This window comes from Drosophila virilis, chromosome X (genome assembly GCF_030788295.1).
Source record: "Drosophila virilis strain 15010-1051.87 chromosome X, Dvir_AGI_RSII-ME, whole genome shotgun sequence".
Taxonomy (NCBI): domain Eukaryota; kingdom Metazoa; phylum Arthropoda; class Insecta; order Diptera; family Drosophilidae; genus Drosophila; species Drosophila virilis.
This window is the reverse complement of record NC_091543.1, coordinates 11,283,004-11,305,000: the sequence shown is the minus strand read 5'-3', so window position 1 is coordinate 11,305,000 and position 21,997 is coordinate 11,283,004. Positions and strand designations below refer to the sequence as shown.

The following is a 21,997-nucleotide window of genomic DNA, read 5'->3' as shown; positions in this document are numbered from 1 at the left end:
ACCACAACAGCAACAGCAACATCAGCAGCAGCAAAAACACATTCAGCAACAACAGCAACAACAACATCATCATCATCAACAGCAGCAGCAGCAGCAGCAGCAGCAAAAGCAACAGCAACTCTATCAACAAACAGCACACAGAAACAGCAACACATACGAAATGTTGTACTCCCACAACCAACACCCGCAATCGCAATCGCACTCGCACACGCTGCCCCTGGCGCTGCATACAACGCAACCAGCAGCAGCAGCAGCGGCAGCAGCAGCAGCAACACGCCAGCAACAGGAGCAACAGCGCCAGCAAAAGAAGCGGCAACATGCCGAACATCAGCAACATGCCAGCAGCAGCAGCAGCGCCAATAAAACCAGCAGCAGCAGCAACAGCAGCAACAGCAGATCCGCTGCACAGCACATGGCAGAGGCGGAGCACGCCTATTTGTCCAATATGTATAGCAAGGCGGCTGTCAATATGCTCAGCCCGCCGCTGGCTGCCGCGCACGAGCCGCGTCGCAGCAGCAGCAACAGCAGCAACACCTTCGACTGGAGCCTGGCACAGCAGGAGGCGGCCTCGCAGCAGCAGCAGCAGCGCGTCGTGCGACGCGCTGCGCCTGTGGCGGCTGCTGTTGCCGCCGCCGCCGCCGCCGCCGATGCGGCAGCTGTGCGTCAGCAGCGGCAGGCGATAATGCATCGCAGGCACAGCATTTGTGCGGCCGGCATTGCCAGCCTGTCGCCGGCCTCGTCCACCAACTCCTCGTCGGCGGCATCGCCAACGACATCGGCAGCGGCGGCCGCTGCGCTGGCAGCGGCCTCCTATTATGGCGCCTTTACGGCGCCCTATCATCATATGAGCGCTGCGGCGGCAGCGGCAGCGGCTGCCCATCATCAGCATGGCCAGCCCTCGCCGACGATATATCCGCCGACGCCGCCGCCGTCGGCGCCCTGGGTGCATCCCTGGTATGCGGGCGATCCCTTTTAAGCGAAATCAAAAGCAAAAACAAAACAAAAAGTGAAAGAAAAAGAAGAGGAAGAGGAAGAAGAGGACGAAGTAGAAGAAGATGATAAACAAAACTAAAACTAAAATGCGCTTCTCCCATGTACATTTGTAGTCTATGCCTAAGTTAATTTATATATACATATTTGTTTATCTGATAATATCACAACACACAATTAATTTTTTTTTTTTTTGATAAATTTAAATTTTTTTTTTTTTTTTTTGATCGTGTTCTTGTTTAGCTTGTAAGTAGGTTAACTAATTATCGGGGCATCACATGCCGCAAAGTAATTGGTTATCGATAGTTACACGTAGCGAACGTATATCGATAACACAGACACAGCGCCAACTGGACTAAAAGAAACTATCGTACATTTTGCTAAAACTACAACCGTTTTCTTGTTTGAACGCAAATTTTTTGTTGTTTTTTAAAACTGAGAACTCAAAGAACTGATTACATTAAAAAAAAAAAAAGAAAAAAAAAGCCAACAGCAACTGATACAAAAAAGAAAGAAACAAACGAAAGAAACAAAACTGAATAATAACTTAAATATTTTTCAAGGTCAGGCACACACACACACACACACACACATTTATTTATTTATTTTTAATTTGTTTTTTTTTTTCTGTTTGTTCGAATTAACAAGAAGAACAATAAGATTTACAGCTCGTTCGCTGGCGTAAAAACCCGACTGCATAGTTAATAAATTAATTTCATTTTTCATGCGCATTCAACTCGGCATGCATATAAATAAGTTATATAAAGTCATTAAATTGTAATTCTAAGCAAGAAATACAATTTCTTGCAAAACTACTCAAACAAACAAAATTCAATTGTACTATAATGAAATTCATTCGGTTTGTGTCCGGCTTCCGTTTCAGAACTTGCCACAAGCCATGTTAAAACAAAATGTTCCATATAAGAAATCGACAACTTATGTACTTTGTAAATGAACAATTTCCAAGTCTTAATAATTATTCTAAAAAACAAAAAAAAAAAAAACAAAAAAAAAAAAAAAAAAAAAACAAAATGATTAAAAAAGAACGTTTAATATATATATATATATATATATGTTGAAAACATACAAAAAATGCTTATGTTAAACAATGTATGTATATAATCATGTATTATGCATCTATTTATACATGGATTATGTGTAATAAGTTATATAAATAATATCCGTTTTATGGATTATTTGGCAAAGAACAAGCTAAACGCTAAACATATTTATTTGTATTACAAATTTGTTTATTCTAATTATATGCTAGACATACACACATACATATACATATGCATATATATATATATTTTTTTTGTGCTGTTATTAAATTAGCTGGGGGAAAATGAATATTTAGGAAATTTATACTGTCGTTTCAGTTTCTGCACACACACACACACACACACACACACAGCTACACCCTAAACCACATACATATAGATATATATATAGATATATATATTTTTTATTGTTAGTTGAAGCCGTCAAAGTATTTATAAATCATTATTTTTTGTTTCCTGTTTATTAATTTTATTTCAAGGCCAACAGAAAATAAAATTTACAAAATAACGCAACTAAATGAGAATGCAACAAAATTAAGTTAAATAAATTAAAACAAAACAAAAAACAAATAATAATTGCTACAGCTTTCAAATGTTTTCTTTTTTCGCGCCTTGCTTGTTGCGCTTCAGCTGCTTAAAGGTGGCAACGCTGTGCGCGCGCGCGTTCAAGCGCCAGTGTTGCACAACGGCTGGCCGAATATCGATATATCGCAATCAAGTGCACACAAGTTGTTAAATGCAACCCTGTTCTGCGGCCAGCCAACAAAACATTCGTATAAATAATAATAAAGCGCAGCAACCGACGGCCCCGAGGCGTCGCCGAACAACGTCAACACAATGGGTTTTCCGCGCATTCTCAGCAAGAATAATAAAATCTATACGAAACTGGGCGAGTTTTGTCTATCCGGCGACAGTTTCTGGATTGTCTGCCATACATGCCAGGAGGAGCTGCAAACGCAGGACGCATTCTGGAAGCATATACAAGATGAGCACAATTTCCTGCACGGCCTGGCCAAGGTAAGCGCCACAGCCAGCACATCTGTAACTCACAAGCAACAGATCTGGCCAACAAATCCAAACGCATAGCCGTATTGCTTTTGGCGCCCAAAATGTTGTATTCATGTTTGTTTATGTGCAGCAGGAGCACGGCCGCAACTCCAGCTATTGCCTGCCGGACGTGGACGCTGCAACGGCGCCAGCAAACCAGACGGCATTGCCCGTGCCGCTGGCCCTCTACCATTGTGCCAAGTACAGCGAGGAGGAGCAGCGAGAGGTTGCCGCCGCTGTCGAGCTGCACGAGGCGCAGCAGCAACAGCAGCAGCAGCAGCAACAGCAACAACAGCAACAGCAGCTGCAGCAGCAGCAGCAGCAGCGCGACTCCGCCGAGCTGCAGGCGGTAACAGCCGCTGCCGAGAGCAGCGCGCGCAGCAACAATAGCGGCAGCGGCATCGACATCAAAGTGGAGCCCACCAGCCTGACGCTGACGTCCGAAATACAGGTGGCAGCTGCTGCTGCTGCTGCTGCCGCGGCTGCCGGCGCCGCCGCCGCGGGAGCTGTAACAGCAAACACAACCATCTATCATTTGTCACAGGTGGTGCCGGGGCCGCCGCCACCGCCGCCGCCAACGCCCTGTTTTGTGACAACGCCAACAGCTGGCGGAGTGAGCACAACGCCGCCGCATCCTGCACTGGCCGGCCCAGTCGGAGCTGGCGGCAACGGTGGCAACGGGGCCAATGCAACGGTTATGCAGCAGGCATGCGGCACGCTGGGCATGCCGCTGCTCGGCGTTGCCGCTGGCCAGGCGGAGCTGGTGGCAAAGGAGTCGAACAGCACAACGGCCAGCGCCAGCAGTGCCGTCTCCTCGGACGATGGCGAGCGCTGGTATATCTGCGATTATGGCGCCTGTGGACTGAAATTTAAATACAAATCGCGCATGGAGCTGCATCGGGTGGTGCACAGCAAGGAGCGGCGTTTCAACTGTGATATGTGCAGCGCCTCCTTCAAGCAGTCCTGCAATCTGTCCACGCACCGCAAGAAGAAGCACTCGCTGCGGGGCATCAAGAGCGAGCTACTGCCGCAGCGCTTCTAAAGGCGGCGCCGCCAGGATTCAGCCCAGCCGAGCCCAGCCCAGCCCAGCGTAGCCCAGGACCAAGTGCAAGCGTTTTCGTTGTAAGCCCAAACCCAAACTGAATCCTAATCCCAATCCATCTTAAGCCATTTTCTATACATATATATGTATATATATATATATAGATAGATTCCCTTTTTGTTGTTTAAGTCCTTGCACGTTTTTCAGCAATTTTGTTTTAATTTGTTGTTAACATTTCTTTTATTATTATTATTATTTTTTTTTTTAAAAACTATAAATATTCGATTTAAGTTTATGCTAAATACGTATATAGATATATTTAAATATATATTGTATGTATTTTATAGTCTTAGTAAGCCCCCCCCCCACCCCCACCCCTCCTCCTTCTCCACGACGCGCCTTCTCCTCATCCTTCTAACACACACAATTTTAGTGTTAAGCAACGTACATGTTTAAGTGAGGTTATGTTAACCTTCCGATGGGCATAGCAAATTGGTGTACTTAAGCCGATTTTCGACTGTGCATGAATACACAAACACACACACACACAGACACATGCAGAGACTGTGTCTGTGCATGTTTACATATGTATGTATATGTTATGTTCTAGCTGTAAATGCAGATTTTTATGTAGTCGTTAAGCATTGACTTTTTCGGGCAGAAAGTTACCGTTAATTTAAGTCAGACATGTGTATTTTGTAAGCAGTAGGAGAAAGTGTAAGAGAAGTTCAAGAAAACAAAAGAGTATAGTTAACAGTTACCAAGACCGTTAAATCAGTTGTTAGCAATTACATAACAGTTACATTTTAACATAAATATGTCAAATCACAGCAACAATGCGATCAATCCGACAAAAAAAAAACAAAAACAAACAAACAAACAACCTCAACAACAACAACAAAATACATACATACCTTAATGATTGTTCCGCCAAATGTGCAATCGCTCTCTTTATTGCTCTCGCTCGCTCTTATACTGGCACAGCGAAATGTCCCGTTTGCGCAGCAGGATTTATTCGCTCGTTATGTTGTCCACAAAATACTGGTTGGCTTGCGTCTTAGCTGTTAAGCCGGTTCGTGTCCTTGCTGGCGCCGCTGCACACATTTAGTACGCAATTTTGTTGCGCTGCCAATTCGCCGGGTTCGTGTCACAGTTGCCATAATTAGTAAGTACGTACACAAACCACTTTGCTAATCGATTTTCATTTTTCATTTGAAGCATTCAAAATGTGATTGAATTCTATAATAATTTATAATGTATAATGTTTTGTATCGTGCAGGAAGTACATATATTCTTGATCAAGACGAACGGCTGAGTCGATCCAGTTGACGTGAACACCACGAGCTCGGAGAACAGAAGTGACATGTATATCATTTTTATCGATATCTTCGATAACTATCGATCAAGTGTCGAGAAGCATCATCAAATCTGATAAGAATAATACTACACTTATTGGATACCAGCCCATAAATACTATTGCTGCTCCAATAATGACTTTAAGCAACAACCTTGTTGAAGAGTCCTTCAATTTTCATGTCCGGCATTTACATACATAGTTGCATTTCGTTCAGCACAGCAGAAGCTGATTGCTGCGAGAGCCGAAACCTGAATCCTCTTCATTTTTAATGAACAGCCCGAACAGCATATAAGAGCGCGTGTCTGTGTGTCCGTGTGTGTATGTATAGATTTGTATATTTGTGCATTGGTATTGATATTGCTGCTGCTGCTGCGCTTGAATGAAGGAAGGAAATATATATATATGTATGTATGTATACAATTGAAAGCACAGCGAAGGGACTGGGAGGCAGCAAAGAGAAAATCGTAAATGAAGCGGAAATTGAAATGTGTGCGCCAAACGAATGCTACGCACTAGATTTTTGAAAGGTTTTTTGTGTTGATGTCTGCCGCTCAATACATGTACATACATACATACATACATACGTACAAACGTAAGTATGTGCATGTGCATGCCCACATACTCGCCCACTACACCCACACACACACACGCACGCTCAATTTGTTCGCAAGCCTTGGCTCTGTCTCACTAAAGTGTATGCAAGCAGTTTTACAACCACACACACACACGCGTACACTTGAACTGCATGCCAAAAACACAGCAAGCAGCGCAAAGGAGATGCAAGATGGAGTTCTGCCGGCGGCAAAACGATCAAACGCATGATCTTGCTGCCTTTGTCTAGCATTTACTTTCTATGCGCCGTTTGTATTCGTTTCGCCTACGTGCGCAACGTCGCCTCGGCGACATAACTGTAATTGTGCCGTTGTCTTGCTGCTTAAGCACATTGCGTTTTTGTTGTTGCACTAAAGAGACTACGAAAAGAGTTGCCGGCGAAATTTAGTTGTGTTTTGTGTGTGAAAGTGAAAAGTTGCGGCTGCTTGTTCATTGGCATATTTAACGTGGTGAGTCATACAGAAGGCATTATTATTTAAAATAGATTGTTAAGCATGTGTATTTATCTTTGCAAATGCATTCATTCGAATGTTGTGCAACGAACGAACGTTCGCTCCTTTCGCGTCGTATCATACTCTTCTGTGCTTCTCCTTTGAGACCCAATACCGTTGACTTAACTGTTTGTCGTGTCCCATTATCGTTCGTTTTGTTCTTCTGAGTCAGCAGGTCGCGAATGCCCGTCGAAGTTGAAGGCTTTAATTTATGTCTGCCATGCCATGCCATGCCCATTTACCTCATTGTGCGCAGCGGACAAGTGTACAGTTAGAGAGTTTGGTGTGGCGGGAGAGTGTTAACAGTTAAACTGTCGCAATTGCTGCTCGAAATGGCATTGTTTGCATTGCCGTCAAAGGCGCCAACTACTGATAGCATTATTTATTTAACGGCATTCAAATGCATTCTCTGCGCCTTAGAGATGGGCGCGGGCCAAACAATTGCGGCGCGGTCCAGCACAAACACGAGCACGAGCACAACAAAAAGGCCAAGAGCTCAGAAAATTATGCTACACTTTCGTATGACAAATCAGCTTATTGGCATTTTAGTGTAGATATATGTATTTTAAACGGGGCAGTTGGGATTCGGTGTGTTGTTTAGGATATTGCTTAGTATGTGAGGCCAGCATTCGAATTGTTTTTCGTGCCTTAGAGGTCAGGCTCGAGAACACGCTCGAAACTCACGGCCAGCTCACATCTCTACTGAGCAGCTTCCGTTCCCCTTCCCGCTGCAGACGCGGTCGCTTCTGTTGCATACACCGCCAAAAATATTGTTAAAGCAGGCCAGCAAGCGAAAGAGCGAGACGGGTACACTGTTGAATCGGGCTTGGGCTGAATCGAAGCACTGCAAATGGAAAGAGCTGTAAAACAAGTCTTCCATCGACAGCTTCAATTTAAAGCGCAGCAAGCTGAGTGCGTATGTGTGTGCGTGTGTGTGTGTGTGCTGTATTAAAAGAAAACCCCAGAAAATCAAATTGAAATTCTTCTTGTTACGGTAACCGCATGTTTTTCATTTGCCTGTTTAAAAGCAGCATAGCTTTTTTTTTTTTGCCGCGGCATGCAAATGTGGGTATATTGGCTAGGAATTTAATGTGTTTATCCGGTTTATCGATAACCCGTTTCGGATTAAAGGCGGCCAAGTGCAAGTCATCAAGTTATCGAACATTGTGTCTTCAGGTGAATTGTCTATCAGAAAATTAAACCAATTTTATATCATTTTTAAAGAGAATTTTTAAAGCGCAGACAAGCGCCTAAGCAGTTCAGCAGCTGACTTCAAATATAAATGTATATCGATACGATGCTTATCGATAACACTATATCAACAAGCTTAAACGAGTTATCGACCAGCTTTACCCAGTTGTAAGGCATAAATATTCGACGATTTATTGTTCTAGCTATTTATTAATCGATTTACTGATCTTTATATATAACTAATTTATCGATAACACTGCAGCTTAGCCAGTTATCGATCGGTTTGATAGGGAAACTACGCGTTGAGCACAGCCTTTACCTGGAAAAATGCACAGTTGGTGCTAGTTGACTTTTGCTTTGTTTCTATTTACTGCTATTGCACTTGCAATTGCCGTTGCACTTGCTGTTGCAGTTGCAGTTGCAGTTGCAGTTTCAGTTGCAATGGCAGCTTACAGCTCTCTGACTGATGAAACCCGTAAACGTTTGTGATAACTTGGGCTAGTAATTAGAGCGCTTGTTGATAGCCGACTGCAATGAATTGGTCCACAGAAATGGGCAACATTTGTGGCAACAAATAGAAACTGAAATTAGCAACCGACGCTTGTGAAATTCTATGTTTTCATCAAGTATGTAATTATAGTGCCAGGTCGTTGAATGCTTTCAATTTGCAAAACTTTATCTGTAAGATTTATGTGTGCAGAGTTGGGCAAACGTCTCAAACGAACCAAACTTAAGCTGACCCAAGCTAACTTTTGGTTAACATTAATTATAATTGGCACCGTATCTAGCTGTAAATTTGGCCAGAGATACATGCAACAACTGCAGCCGGATACAAAGCCTGAAATGCACAATTAATTACATTGTCGAAACTCGAGCCGTACTGCAACAAGGTCGCCGGGTCGTCTCCCATGGGCGTTGCCTTAACAAAGTGCTTAATATTTAATTAACTCGAGCTTGGGCAACGCGGCAACAGTTGTCAATGCCTGACAGTCAGGCCATTTGACAGCCACATTAAATTGCAACACTATTATTTACCATACACTTTATTGTTGTTGACAAAATCGTGGCTGTCATTTAAACAAAAAATAAACTCAGATTGACCGTTAGCAACAACTGCAAAATCTATTTTGAATTGCAACTTTTACGGTTTTGCAATCAGTGTTGGGAAATTTTCTCTTTGCTTCCGCTGCGCGCCAAAAGTTATATGTGCTCTCTTTGGTTTCCAGTATTGGAAGGTGGTTGAATCGTTGACTTGGCAACCCTGCATATTGGTTTTCTTGTGGCGTTGCTAACGTTCTGACTGACAACCAGTTTGATTGACTATACGAAATTTTTGCTAATAATACTCTTTACTGTATTTATGTGTTTAGCATAGATCTTTGTATGCTAGCTTAGTATGCGTTATTATGCTATTATGGAGACACCTTAGAATCTTAAAGTATATATATTCTCGATCCGCAGCAGCAATCATGTTTGTTTGTCTGTCTGTTTCTGTGCAAACTAGTCTCAGGGTCTCTCGAAGCTGTCGTCTTGAGATGGATCCGTCCTTCTGTTGAAGGCAGTATATAGTTCGTAACCGGCTGGATCGAACTAATATATCCTATAGCTGCCATAGGAATGATCAGTTGAAAATGTGGTTCTTGTATGAAAAACTTCTTTGTTTATTGAGATATCGTCAACAAACTGGGCATTTATCAATTTGACCTTTCTTCCTACAGATATGAAAAATCTTTGGAATATCGGAACACTATATCATATATAGGAACAATTGTTTTAATGTTAGGTCCTAGTTGGAAAAACTTCTTTGTTTTTTAATAAATATGGACCAAATTCGGCCTCTATTATGATAAAAATCGTATCAATATCGCATTGCTATACTTCTGCAGGAAGAATCGGTGGAGAGAAGAGTTTTTGTTTTATCGAAATATTCGGTTTTCGCAGATATTAAACTTTTTGATTTATTTGGGCAGCGCATTGCTTAGTCGGTGCAGAACTCTAGGCCGGCTTCCAGCCCAGTTTCCAGTTGATGCTCTTCGATACTTGGGCAATTTTCTCTTAAGTTTTTTGCTGTTGCTAGTTTTTCAAGCAGCCAGAACGATTTTGCCGCGCCCCCCACTCCACCCACTCCACTTTCCCAACCTTTGGATATGGACGGTTCTTGGGCACGCTTAGAAGCAGTTACATGTGGGATAACGTTAAGGATAATGTAAAGGATTTAAGCTACTTGCCGGTAATGTCAGCCGCTGCGAACCGTTGCGGTCATATGAGTGTATGTGTGTGTGTGGGGGGGAGGGGGGGAGAGGTGGGGCTGTGTGTGTGTGTGCGCGAGGTTAAGTAGCATGCAGGTAAATGCGGCCGCCTCTGTTTGTGTTGGGCACACCAGAAATTGGGCGTGGGGCATCTTTGGATTATGTGCGTCTTAGTCAAAATGCCGGCTCAAGGACAAACGAGACGCGGCTACACTTTTCATAGCCTACTTATAAGCGCGCCCAGGTAGCTGCAGCTGCCTGAGGAGAGAGATCGTCGCGGAGCGGCTGGGCCAGTTATGTATATAGTGTGTGGCAGGTATGGAATTATTGACTGTGGCAGGCCAGCGCCACACAATGGCCGTTCAATTGAGCCCCATTGAAGCGTTGGGAATAACAATGAATGCTCCGCTAAAGCAACACGCCAGCCCGGCCATGGAGTGCATGACTCATCCGTCCAGCCATCCAATAACGAACCATCTCTGTGGGGCAGGGCGATGGGGCTTCATGTGAAACAAAAGTTTTGCTTGGCTTTCTGGTTGTGCTTCTTCGTTTTTTTTTGTTTTTTTTTTTTTGGGTTTTTATGAATTGGGCAAAGTTTTATGGAATTTGTTTTTCGAATGCAGCTTGCTTATTTTATTTTCTGTTTTCACATTGCTTTATTTTTTTTATTATTTATTTTTGATATATATGTTTTTTTGGTACAAAAGTGTTTTATGGGTTTTGCATTGGATACTGTATTTGTTTTTTTTTTTTTTTTTGGTGGGTTTTACATTTCAGGCCATTAAAAAGAAACGCTCGCTGCCGCTGCCAAAGCTGACGAAAACAATAATATTCAGCTAACGGCCAAAAACTGTGGCCCGAAGGATCGAAACTTTAAGGCACACAGCATAATGAGCATATTTATGTGCGAAACTCTTGTGCTCGACTTGAGAATGAAGCGAACATTTTGTTTGGCTACGTCTTAAATGATTCTATGCAGCACTGCATTTACACTTAAATGGTCTACCAAATGGTTTTTGCGCTGTTGTCACGTTTATGCGGGGTCTTAGATTGCCGTATTAAGTCTCGAAATGAGTTTGCAAATGCATTAAAAGTTCGAAAACAATAAGACTGTGTTTATGGGCTTATATGTTTGAGCGCAGCCAACTTAATGCGGCAATTAGCTTCTTTTAAATCTAAGTTTTACATCGCACAGGGTTTTATATGTTTAAGCGCAGCCAACTTAATATATTCATTAAGTTTTTGCATCAATTTGACATTGTCTGCAGTCGTGTTTATCGCAAAGCGCAGTTTTATATCAGTAAGACATTGTCAAGGGCTTTATGTGTTTAAGCGCAGCCAACTTAATGCGCTAATTAACTTTTTTAAAACCTAGTTTTACATCAATTGAACATTGTCCAGGGCCTGGTGTCTTCAAGCGCAGCCAACTTAATGTGCCATTAAATTATTGAAAGCCCAGTCTTACAGAAATTAGACATTGCCAGCCTAATTGATTAATAATTGGCTTAATGCACTGATTTAATTCCGTGGGGCTCGCTTTCTCAATGTCATATTTAGTTTTTTCCGCACAATACATAAGTAGTAAAGCTTAATCAAAGTTTTGTGATATACTCAATGTCTTTAAGAAAGAAGAGTAAAACGCTTTTAATTGTACAAAATTGGGGTTTATCTGAGAAAAACAAGCAAGCGAAGCGAACTTTAATCATGCGTCACAATTGAACCTGTTGTTGTATTTTATTTTCTACTTATTAGGCTAAAAGCAGTTGCATTGCAAAAATTGTTCAGCTTTAATTCATGAATATTTTTCAGGCGCAGCCAACTTAACACTCACATATTAAATTCTTTGGTGCTGCCAGATCGCTTTCTAGCAAAGGGTCTGTCAATGGAAATATGAATTGAATTCGACAAAAATGTAACAACAATTCAAAGCAAGAACGCAGTAGGTGTGCGTGTGTGCGTGTGTGTGTGTGCGTGTGTGTGTTCGTTTGTAATTTTTGGCCTTTTGTCTGGGCCATTTGTCCATTTGTTCGCTTTGTTCTCCTTTGTCTCCCGCCCTAGCAGAATGCGTTTGTTTATGTGTTTGTGACGGAGGCATTTTTATTTTATTACATATTTTTCTTTTAATGTAATTTATTTGATTTGCTTTCGCTTGGCTTTTTATCTACTGCGCTGTCTGGGCCTCTCTCCCTCGCTTCCTCTCTCAGTCTCTGGTTCGGCACATTCATTTGATTTTGTTTCTTGGCACTTAGTTTGGCGGCTTCGTTTGCCCTTTATAAACCTGCCCTCAAAGCGCATGCAGTCATTTACAACTTTACCAACTTTGGCTGTTAATCACATTAGTAATGTATAAGGAAAATTTCAATTTAAGTAATCTTTTGGCTGCGTTCCACTGTTAACATTCGGCGAATGTTGCGTATGTTCTACACTCAATATAATATATAAATATAAACTCTTTTACTCATCGCCTTCACTTCTTGTTTGGCTTTGCGCTGCGCTTCATTGCGACTTTCTTCGTTGCCTAAATGTGATATTCTGTTGCTTCTCGCTCCAGTTTGCTAGTCGTTTCGATTCTCTGTTCGCTTCTCACTTTAAAGCGCGCCGTACTTAGCACATTAGCTTGCCTTGCACTTTGCTTCTCAATTTACATCTCGCTGCGCATGTCGCCTTGTTTGTTTTCGTTTAAATTCTTGCTTTGCTTATCTGTTTGCTTCTTGCTGTAGAGCCTGGTCTGCTTATTGTCATGCGTTTGGTTTTGCTTTTATCTACTTCGCTTCTCTCTTCAGAGTAGGGTTTTCTCCTTCTTGGCGTTCAGTTAACTTCCATCAGAGCTTTATTTATTCCTCCTTGCAGTTTATCTTTGCTTTAGATTGCTTCTCACTTCTGCTTTAGCAAATCGCTTTTCGTCTTCCACCGTTCATGCAAACATGTACGCTTCTCCCTCTGACGTATTCTTTCACATTTGAATTGGAAAAAAACTTTCTATAGGGTATAGAACTGTAGACATTGCTGTTGCTGCGCTCGCTTTCACATTAGAGAAGTTCATATAAAATAATAAAAGCCAAGGGCCAACGGGCAGGCAGCCAGGAGTTGGTTCACACATCATGCGTCTGTCTACAGCTCCTTTTACTGTGTCGCTTTCTGAGTCTGTTCGTGATGCGAACAGCTCATATATTTATATATAATGTATATATCGTGTATATATATATATATATATATATATCCATGAGTTTATTGCTTTTGGCTGTGAGTTTAAGTTCCGACTAAGACCATGGAGAATTATGTAAAGTGTTTGGCGCTGGACACGAGCATAAGCTGGCGCTAGATTGGATTACCAATTGCTCTTAGCTGGCAGAAGGAGCGCTAGCTGGGTGTTTGCTGTGAACCGTGAATTGTGCGAGTAGGTGTTGGAGGGGCAGGGCGAGGGGGGGCGGTGTAGAGGTCATAGCCATAGACTTGTCAGCATGTGAAGGAAATATCGTTTATTATAGTTAAATGTCTGCTGCACGTCAGCTTGATGACTGACTGACTGACTGACTTACTGACTGGAGCTGCCGGCGGCCTGAAGCGGCGTTGATAGCTTCCGTTTTAAGCCCACAGTTCCAACGCTGTCGCCGCCCCATCGTCCCACTGCCCCGCCCACAACTCAGAGAGCTAGATATTGGGCATGGGGTTGGTGTTTGGGAATTACGGGGTCTGCGATTTAGCTGGAGAGCAGAGTGTGCAAATGTCGCTTCATGGTTTCCAGTTGGCTACACACACACGCACACCCAAAGGCGAGCGGGTTGGACTTTGGAAGGGCTGCAACGGCGGGGGGCGGATGGGAGTTGGTTGAGTGATTTGCTCAGTGAACACTTGAAGAAGATTCAAAGGATACTCAGCGACTCGCAGCTCGCACACACACACACACACACGCACACATACAATAGAATAACGGAAGCGCCAAATTATAAACTTTAATTGACTTCCCAACTGGCTGGGCACAAATTCAAATAAGAAACCAGCTCGTGCTTCTGCCCAACCCCCTCGCTTTTGCGCCTGTTGCTGTTGTTGTAATAAGGATTCATGTTTTCCGTTCTCGAATTGAGGCTGAAACAGCTGGGCTAACAATGCCATGTTTCTGGCGCCCAGCACTTCAATGTATCTAAAACACACAGCTGCGATTCGGCAGTGGGCGTGGCATGCTGCATTTGTTGCAACAAAGCAAGCGCAACGATGCGCCCCAAAAGGACATTTATTCATTTGTCCGTTTTGTGCTTTGGCCATGGCGTCCTGTTAGCCCCTGTTGCCTTCTGAAATCTTGCACAAAAACTTTTGCCGGCCAGCAGGCGCATAAATAAATAAATACGCGACCCAACATTAGGTATGACCAAGCAAATATATATACATATATATGTATGTATAGTATCGGTATAAAATATGCACACAACATAGGCAAAATTTATATATTATCTTGGTCATATGCGAGTTTATACGCAGATGTCTCTCTGTCTGTCTAAAACAAGAAATGTTTGCTCATTATCGAAACCCGGATCAGTTGTATTCCAAATGATCGATAAATCAACCTATTTTGCTCTGAAATCGATAAATATCGATGTGTTTAATATTCATTATAAATATTAAATTTGAGATATATATCTTACTAACGACAGCTCAGCCCATTGTCATGAAATCGACAAGTATCGATAGGTTTTCTCAACGTATTTCGGGATTTTATTCCAGCTAGATATAAAATTTGTGATGCAGAATACCTTGATATCGATAGCTCAGCCTATTGTCATGAAATCGATAAGTATCGATAGGTTTTCTGAGCATATTTTGGAATTTCAGATAGATATCAAATAAATATCGGGCTTAAGACACCAAAGTTATTAGAGAAAGATTTCTCCCTGGCTCACCATATGTTATGTGGCTAAGGGAAGAAGAAACAAGCTGAAATGAAAATTTTTAGGCTTGAGGATATCTCCTAGTCGACCGATGCCGACTGGAGGACTCTTACATGTCTTATTTGTTTTGCTTTTAAATTGCGTTTAAGCTGATTTCATTGCATATATACACATATATTTATATATTTATATATGTATGTATGTTGTGCTGTATTTAGACGCGACAGGCTATGATGTGCGGCTTCCCTTTGACCCTGCCCCCCGACCTCGTCCGGCCCCATCGGCGATTCGTGTCGATGCTCATGCATGACTTGCCAATATCAATTGTTCCCGTAGCTCCCATCTTTTTGTGTCCATTCGTGTCCGATGTCCTATTTCAGCCTGCTGCCACGCCCCACGCCCCATTTTTCACAGTCGGTTATTGTTGCCGCTGTTCCTGTTCGAGCATTAAATTGCTTTATTATGCTTGACGTTATTATGCCCGCTGTGCAATTTGTTGCTGGTCAGGGCTCCAGCCTCCACCCACCGCCTCTTACCCACTAGACATTAGTCTCTTGAATTCCCTCTCCTCCATATGCCGTATTCCCGCCTTCCATGCCAATTGCTTGTTAAATTCCTTTTTTTTTCTTTAGTTTGCTTGGGCTGAAAAGAAAGTTTCGAATTAAAGCGGACCTTACACATTTCTGTGATGTTCCCAATTACGTTAGCGTTAAGCGAGTTGCCGAAGGTTTCTCTCGATAACTGCCAACATTTTTATCGATTCTGCGACTTTGTTTTTCTTTTCCTGCAAAGTAGATTCTCACTTTGCTTACTTATGTTACTCATGGAGGTCATAGCTTTTGGCAACTGCACACATTCGCATGTCATATTTATGCCCTGAGAATTCCGCAAGGATCGGACAAGAGAAGCCGATCTTAGTCAAAAAATGCATTAAATGCACCCAGCTGAAAAGAACTCAGTTCGAATTACAGCCTCACGCTGAGTATAGGCCATCTCATGGTCACAACTTTTGGCGGTTCGTTTTGTGGCCAAAATGTGCCGAAAGTGTTTTCGGGAATGTTTCCGGCACAGCGAAAACGAACGCATTGTATTCATATTTCTTTTTGTTCGGCTGCTTGATTATATTTCTGTTGAATGGAATTTAAAATGTATTTTCTTTTCGTTTTTTGTTTTTGGGTTTTTGTGTTTTGTTTTGTTTTTATTTTCTTTTTCTGTGTGTAAATCGAATTTGTTGTGTTTATTTACAATTGTGTTGCCTGCCTTCAGGCGCACAAATCTCGACCAAATCGCTGCCTAATTGAAGGTGCACGCACAGAACCCCAAATCAATTCTATACCCATTACGCACAACTGTGTGTGTGTGTGTGTGTAGTTGGGCAGAGGGTAGGGGGGGAGGGGCCCCGCCCATTTCAAAAGTTAAGCCAACTAACACGTAAATCACCTCGCGCTCAGCTCTTGATATTGTTTTACACCACCAAAAACTGTTTCAATTTTCTCACGGGAAGTGCTTATAAGGAGACATCTTTCAATATATCAAATATATATGTATTTATTCTTGATCAGTATTCAGAGTCTTGCGCCTTGGTATAGGCACATATTTGTATGCCAGCTTTAGGCGCTGAGAGTTCGAAAAGTCTTGGACTTGAAACAGCTGAGTTATTGAAGAACGCTATTTGCACAGGTTGCTGGCCACACAGGGTATGCTCTAGTTGGGCATACCCTACTAAAGCACGCTCACTTGTTTTTGATTGGCACTGAGACTTTGCGAATTGTAGAAATGCGAGAATAATGCTCAATATATCTTTCGATTTGCACTTGCAATGCATTGGCATTAGTCACAGTCCTCTGTGCGTGTGTGTGTGCGTGTGTGTGTGTGTGTGTGTGTGTGTGTGTGTGTGTGTGTGTGGGTCCTGCATATTGTGTTGCCCGCTGTGAGCCGCTGTTGATTCCGTTGCGATGGCAGAGTCTCAGTCAGCATGGAATTGGCCGGGGAGCCCAGCATCTCTCGTGACGACGCCTCTTGTATGCTTATTTCGAAGTAAACAACATAAATTTTTGTTAAAGTCAACAGGACGAGCCATTGCCTCAAATGTCCTTGGCTCTGCTTGTGAATGGGGAGTGGAGTGGAGTGGACGGCCCCATGGGCCGAACGTCTTTGCCTGCGTGCAATTTGAAGCCAACTACTTGAAAAGGCAACTGGCAACGGGCAATACCCATAGGAGAATACCCATAGTGCCCGATATGAGTGCAAACTTTTCCAGCTGTTGCCTATCTTCTTTTTTTTTTTGGTTTTTTGTTTTTTTTCTTTCGAAGTACTTTAACTAAGCAGCATAGTTGATGAGACTTGAAGAGCTGAAGTACAGTACGTAGGACGCTAGGAAAATCCGCACGCAGATGTGGAAAAAGCGCGGAAATCGAAGATCTTTACGTTTTCTTTGATTTATTTCAATTTTTCTGCTATTATGGGAACTCATTTCTTACAACTATTCCCAATTTAACTGAAGTTTAAATGTAAACCAAAGCTAGCAATAAACTTACCGCTGGCTAAAAGTTATCGCACGTGTTGTACGATATATTTTGAGGTTATGTTAAGTATCTGCATTTGTTAATACCGTTTGTGGCGTAGCTCAAACATATTTCACATCTACGCACATCTGTTGCGCTGTGCTTGATTCATTCGCCAGTCTAGAGAGGTGCTGGCTACACCGAGAGAATGCAAAGGGTTAACAATAGCTTGATAATAATATCTTAAAGAGAATTGAGCTGCGACAAAGATGTGTGCTATCGATAGGCACATAGGGTTGCCACTTGGCACATGGAACTGCAGTAAGTGTTGCCACTTGGCAAGTAGAATCATTTGATGTTATATTTAACAGCTTTGAGCCATGCTATCGATAGGCACACGGGGCTGCCACCTGACACAGCGAATCGCAAGAATCGGAATACTTTACCAGGAGGTAAACCCCATTACAGAGGCATTGGATTTATCGAGAAAATTAAACAGAAGCATAATATTATTTAAGGCAGACTTGAGCTTTGTTATCGATAGGCATACAGGGTTGCCACTTGTCATGGAGCCTTAGTGTAATCGAATGAATATGCTGGAGAATTTCTTGCAGTGTAGCAGACAGCTGGCAGCCATACTCAAATGCTTTCCCACATCCGCAACATGGAAACAGAAGCCAGCGGCAGCGTCGTTGTCATTTGCTGCTGCTGCTATCTATTTTCCCAGCCATGCACACATGGAAAGGCGAGAAAGGGGAGGGTTGGCAAACGATAGCTACTTCAGACAGCTCGATGTCATTTTAAAGTCAAGTGAGACGCCACTTGGCCCGCACACACACACACACACACAAACACACACACACTTAGATACATTCAGCTCAGGTGTGTTGTGTAGTAGCTGCTGCCACCTTGTCACATGCTGCTCGGAGGTTTGCCCAAGCAAATTGATTGATTCGCCCAGTGCCTGTGCCTGGGTGAAGCGCACGCAATGCGGGTGACCGAGCGGACTCGGCTGGCTTTAGTGTATGCCATAAATATTTTAGCACAATGCACAACACACGGCAGGGTGTGTGTGGTTGGGTGGATGATGTGGGTGCTGTGGTGCTCTGTTTGCCTCGATGCTGTGCGCTTTTGTTGACTCATGGCTCATTAGCCAGAAAGCCAGGCAGAGGCAACGCCAAAGCGAAATCGGTGCCCAACTGGGGACACCAGCTGTGATTGCGGCAGCAGCCAGTGCGACGCTTGTGTCACACAGCTGCTGCTTCCTCTTTTCTTTTTTTTTTTTTTATCTCAATTCACATATTTTATTACCGGATATTATTCGGCTTTGCCTGGGTTCAGTTTACGCTGAAACACATCTTTATTAAGTCCTTAAACAGAGCTTTGATCGGACGCAACTTATTACTGCGCCCATAAAACCTTCGACCAAGAGGTGTGGATTTTGCGAAACGTCTGAGACACGTCTTAAGTGCATTTCCATAAAGATTTTCGCAAATAAACTTAAGCCCAATACTTCCAACCGCCAATTTTCGATTCCCTATTTGCACAAAAAGGAATTGCACTTTTCGCAATCAAATTTTAGGCCGATTAAGTTGCAAGCAAAACAGTATCATAGAATTATATTCCGTAATTATTCCACGCTTGCGGGTGGAATTGTCGAAAAACTCGTATTAGCGTGCAATTCTATCACATATGGTAACTGATAACTGGAATTAGACTGGTGTCTCACACTTTTAGATTTGGATGTCAAAGATTTGCTAGCTGAAGGCTTAAATTCATACTCAAGGATCCTTATGAAAATTCACTTGAAACGTATCTTACGCAAAATCCACGCCCTCTGATCACACGTTTAATGGGCAGTAATAAGTTTCGTCCGTTCCTACGTGGAAAATGCTAGTGTCTGTATGTATATGCGTGTGTGCGTGTGTGTGTGCGGGTGTGTGTGTGTGTGTGTGCGTGTGTGTGTGTGTGTGTGTGTGTGTGTGTGTGCGTGTGTGTGTGTGTGTGTGTGTGTGTATGTATGTGTGCATGTCCATGTATGTATGTCTGTGTGTCTGTGTGTATGTACATATGTGTGTTTGAATTTGTGTATGTATGTATGTGAGTATTTATGTGTGCATGCATGCATGTTTGTGTGTGTATGTAAGTATGTATGTATGTGAGGATGTATGCATGTATGTGTTTGAACTTGTGTATGTAAGTATGTATGTGGGTACATATGGATATAAACTTGTATGTATGTATGTATTTGTATGTTTGTGTATACATGTTTCTATATTTGTGTGTGTATGTAAGTTAGTGTATGCATGTGCATTAATATGTGTAGGCATTGATGTGTGTACATACATATGTATGTATTATGAAGCGTGTATGTATGAATGTGTTTATGCATATGCGTGTATGTATATGTGGGAGTGTGTGTGTATGTTTGTAAGCATGAGTATATGTATGCGAATATGAGTGTATATTTGCATGTATATACCATCTGTATGTGTGTATGCATGTATAAGTGTAAATTTATATATGGTATGCTTATATTTTATATGTTCATATGCAGGCCCTACTACGCGATTCTCATGAATTCAAGTAGGTCTCATGGACTTGGGGGCTTCAACCCAGCAGGAGGCGGCTTCAACACAGCAGGAGGCGGCAGCAGCCTGGACAATAGAGGAGACGGCGGTTTTTACCTAGGAGGAAGCGGCTTCAACACAGCAGGAAGCGGCTTACAAACAGCAGGAGGCGGCAGCAGCTTGGACAATAGAGGAGATGCCGGCTTCGACTTTGGAGAAGACGGCGGCTTTTACATAGGAGGAAGCGGCTTCAACTTAGAAGGAAGCGGTTTCAGTTTGGGAGGAAGCGGCTTCAATTTTGAAGAGGACGGCAGCTTAAACTGTAGAGGATTGCGATTCTCATGGATTCAAGTAGGTCTCATAGACTTCACTTCAAGTTGAGGAGGCAGCTTCAACACAGCAGGAGGCAGCAGCAGCTTGGACAATAGGAGATGGCGACTTTGGAGGAGACGGCGGTTTTTACATAAGAGGAAGCGGCTTTAACTTAGGAGGAAGCGGCTTTAACTTAGGAGGAAGCGGCTTCAATTTTAAAGAAGGCAGCAGCTTAAACTATAGAGGAGACAGTAGCTTGTGCAAGAGGCGACAGCGTTTAAAATAAAGGATGGTTAAACTATAGATAAGACGACGGCATTAATATTTGAAGAGCCGACTTCAAGCCAAGAGGAGACGGTATTAATATTGAAGACGGCAGCTGGTCCAGAGCAGAACATTGGATCAGGCAGTGGCCCCCAAAACGGGTACGTATTTTAAAGTATGTCTAATTCATTTATACTAAAAGTAACATCTATTACACTCGTATGAATGCATGTTGGCCTGTATGTATTTGAATACATGCATGCATGAATGTATTTATATATGTGTGTGTGTATGTTGCTTTACTACGTGATTCTCACAAATTCATGTAAGGTTTGCTGCGTAGTATGCTGCGTCTTTAATCAATTAAACATTATCTCTGCTTTTCTTTTCTTTCAGGAATGTGTTTATAGAAAAGTTTATCTCCGGCCTACTGATAGATGACGATGAAATCAACGTGCATTTGCAGGTAAGTACATAATTACAAACATTATAATTTAACTTAAGACGTGGGGCTCAAGACAGTACGGGCTGAAAAGGTTCAATTAAAAATTTGAAGCACAAAACTTGATACGGGCAAGGCCGTTAACTATATCTTTTTGTGGCATACACATACATCTTTGACTTGTGTGCGACAGCCAGGATCTTTGCGGCCTGTCACAAACTGTATTATCCGACCTTGAGCCTGTTAACCGAATCAGCTTTGTGGAGAAACCTGTTGCTGCAAATCGAAACTAAACCAACTTAATTGCTGTATCGTGTTGCCCGACGGCATCTTGCCCGGAAGCCCCAGCATCAGTAACCAGTTGTCGGTAACGAGTACTCGCACTCGAACTCGTACTCAAGGTCCAACTCGTACTCAACAACGAGTTATTCACAGCTGCACGACACATTATTCAGCGGTTTGTCTCTGTGTGCGTGTTTGCTTACCCTGGAGTGCTCTTCAAATACACAAACACACGCGCACTCACTCGTTTAATCTGTGGCACACTTTGAGTAGCCGGTTGCTTCAGGCAGGTCGTCTATGAAGTGCAAAATAAATACAATAAAAATCGTTAACGAGCAAACACAAAAAAGAAAAAAGAGAGAAAGAGAGAAAAGAAAAGAAAACCCCACAAAACTAACAATAAAACAATAGCAACAGAGCCATGCAACACGCGTTGCCCCATTTTGAGGCAAATGACGCATGCAGTAAATAAGCGTAAGCCGGTCAAAGTTGCCCAATTGGCAGCATCCGACGCATACATACCCTGTATTTAGCGCTGAGCTGCCAATACGAAATTCACACTTAAAGGCAAACATCATTTTGGGCACAATCTGTGTTAGATTAGTCTCTAGCTCTTAAAACCTATGAGATAGGGTGTAACATCGATATTTATCGATTTCTTGCAAACAAGCCGAGCTATCGTTCATTCTAAAGAAACTCC

The 21,997-nt window shown here is 42.6% G+C and overlaps 2 protein-coding genes across 3 annotated transcripts in view; both read left to right on the top strand.

The window, feature by feature from the left end:
• LOC6633630 (AF4/FMR2 family member lilli) overlaps positions 1–1,475 on the top strand; it is a 13,363-nt gene extending 11,888 nt beyond the window's left edge. The window contains 1 exon segment of the mRNA XM_032440046.2: positions 1–1,475. This exon segment is cut by the window's left edge and continues 387 nt beyond it. Coding sequence (XP_032295937.2) covers positions 1–976 — 976 coding nt within the window. The 3' untranslated portion in view covers positions 977–1,475.
• A 1,302-nt stretch (positions 1,476–2,777) lies between these two features.
• On the top strand, positions 2,778–4,514 carry ATbp ((A+T)-stretch binding protein). 2 transcript variants are annotated; one of them, XM_070206661.1, is made up of 2 exons: positions 2,778–3,068; positions 3,193–4,514. In XM_070206661.1, exons 1-2 carry the CDS (start codon positions 2,889–2,891, stop codon positions 4,138–4,140), a joined length of 1,128 nt encoding a protein of 375 aa, XP_070062762.1. In that variant the 5' UTR covers positions 2,778–2,888; the 3' UTR covers positions 4,141–4,514. The 2 variants fall into 2 exon arrangements, with proteins under 2 accessions (XP_070062762.1, XP_032295946.1); XM_032440055.2 differs by having other exon boundaries at positions 2,779–3,068; positions 3,190–4,511.
• The last annotated feature ends 17,483 nt before the right edge of the window (positions 4,515–21,997 follow it).

What these genes read in the sequence shown, in the direction of transcription:
- ATbp (XM_032440055.2), top strand. Translation starts at nt 2,889, where the DNA reads ATGGGTTTTCCGCGCATTCTCAGCAAGAATAATAAAATCTATACGAAA. An exon ending in TCCTGCACGGCCTGGCCAAG is followed by an intron (nt 3,069 to 3,189) that starts GTAAGCGCCACA and finishes GTTTATGTGCAG; the next exon opens with CAGGAGCACGGCCGCAACTC.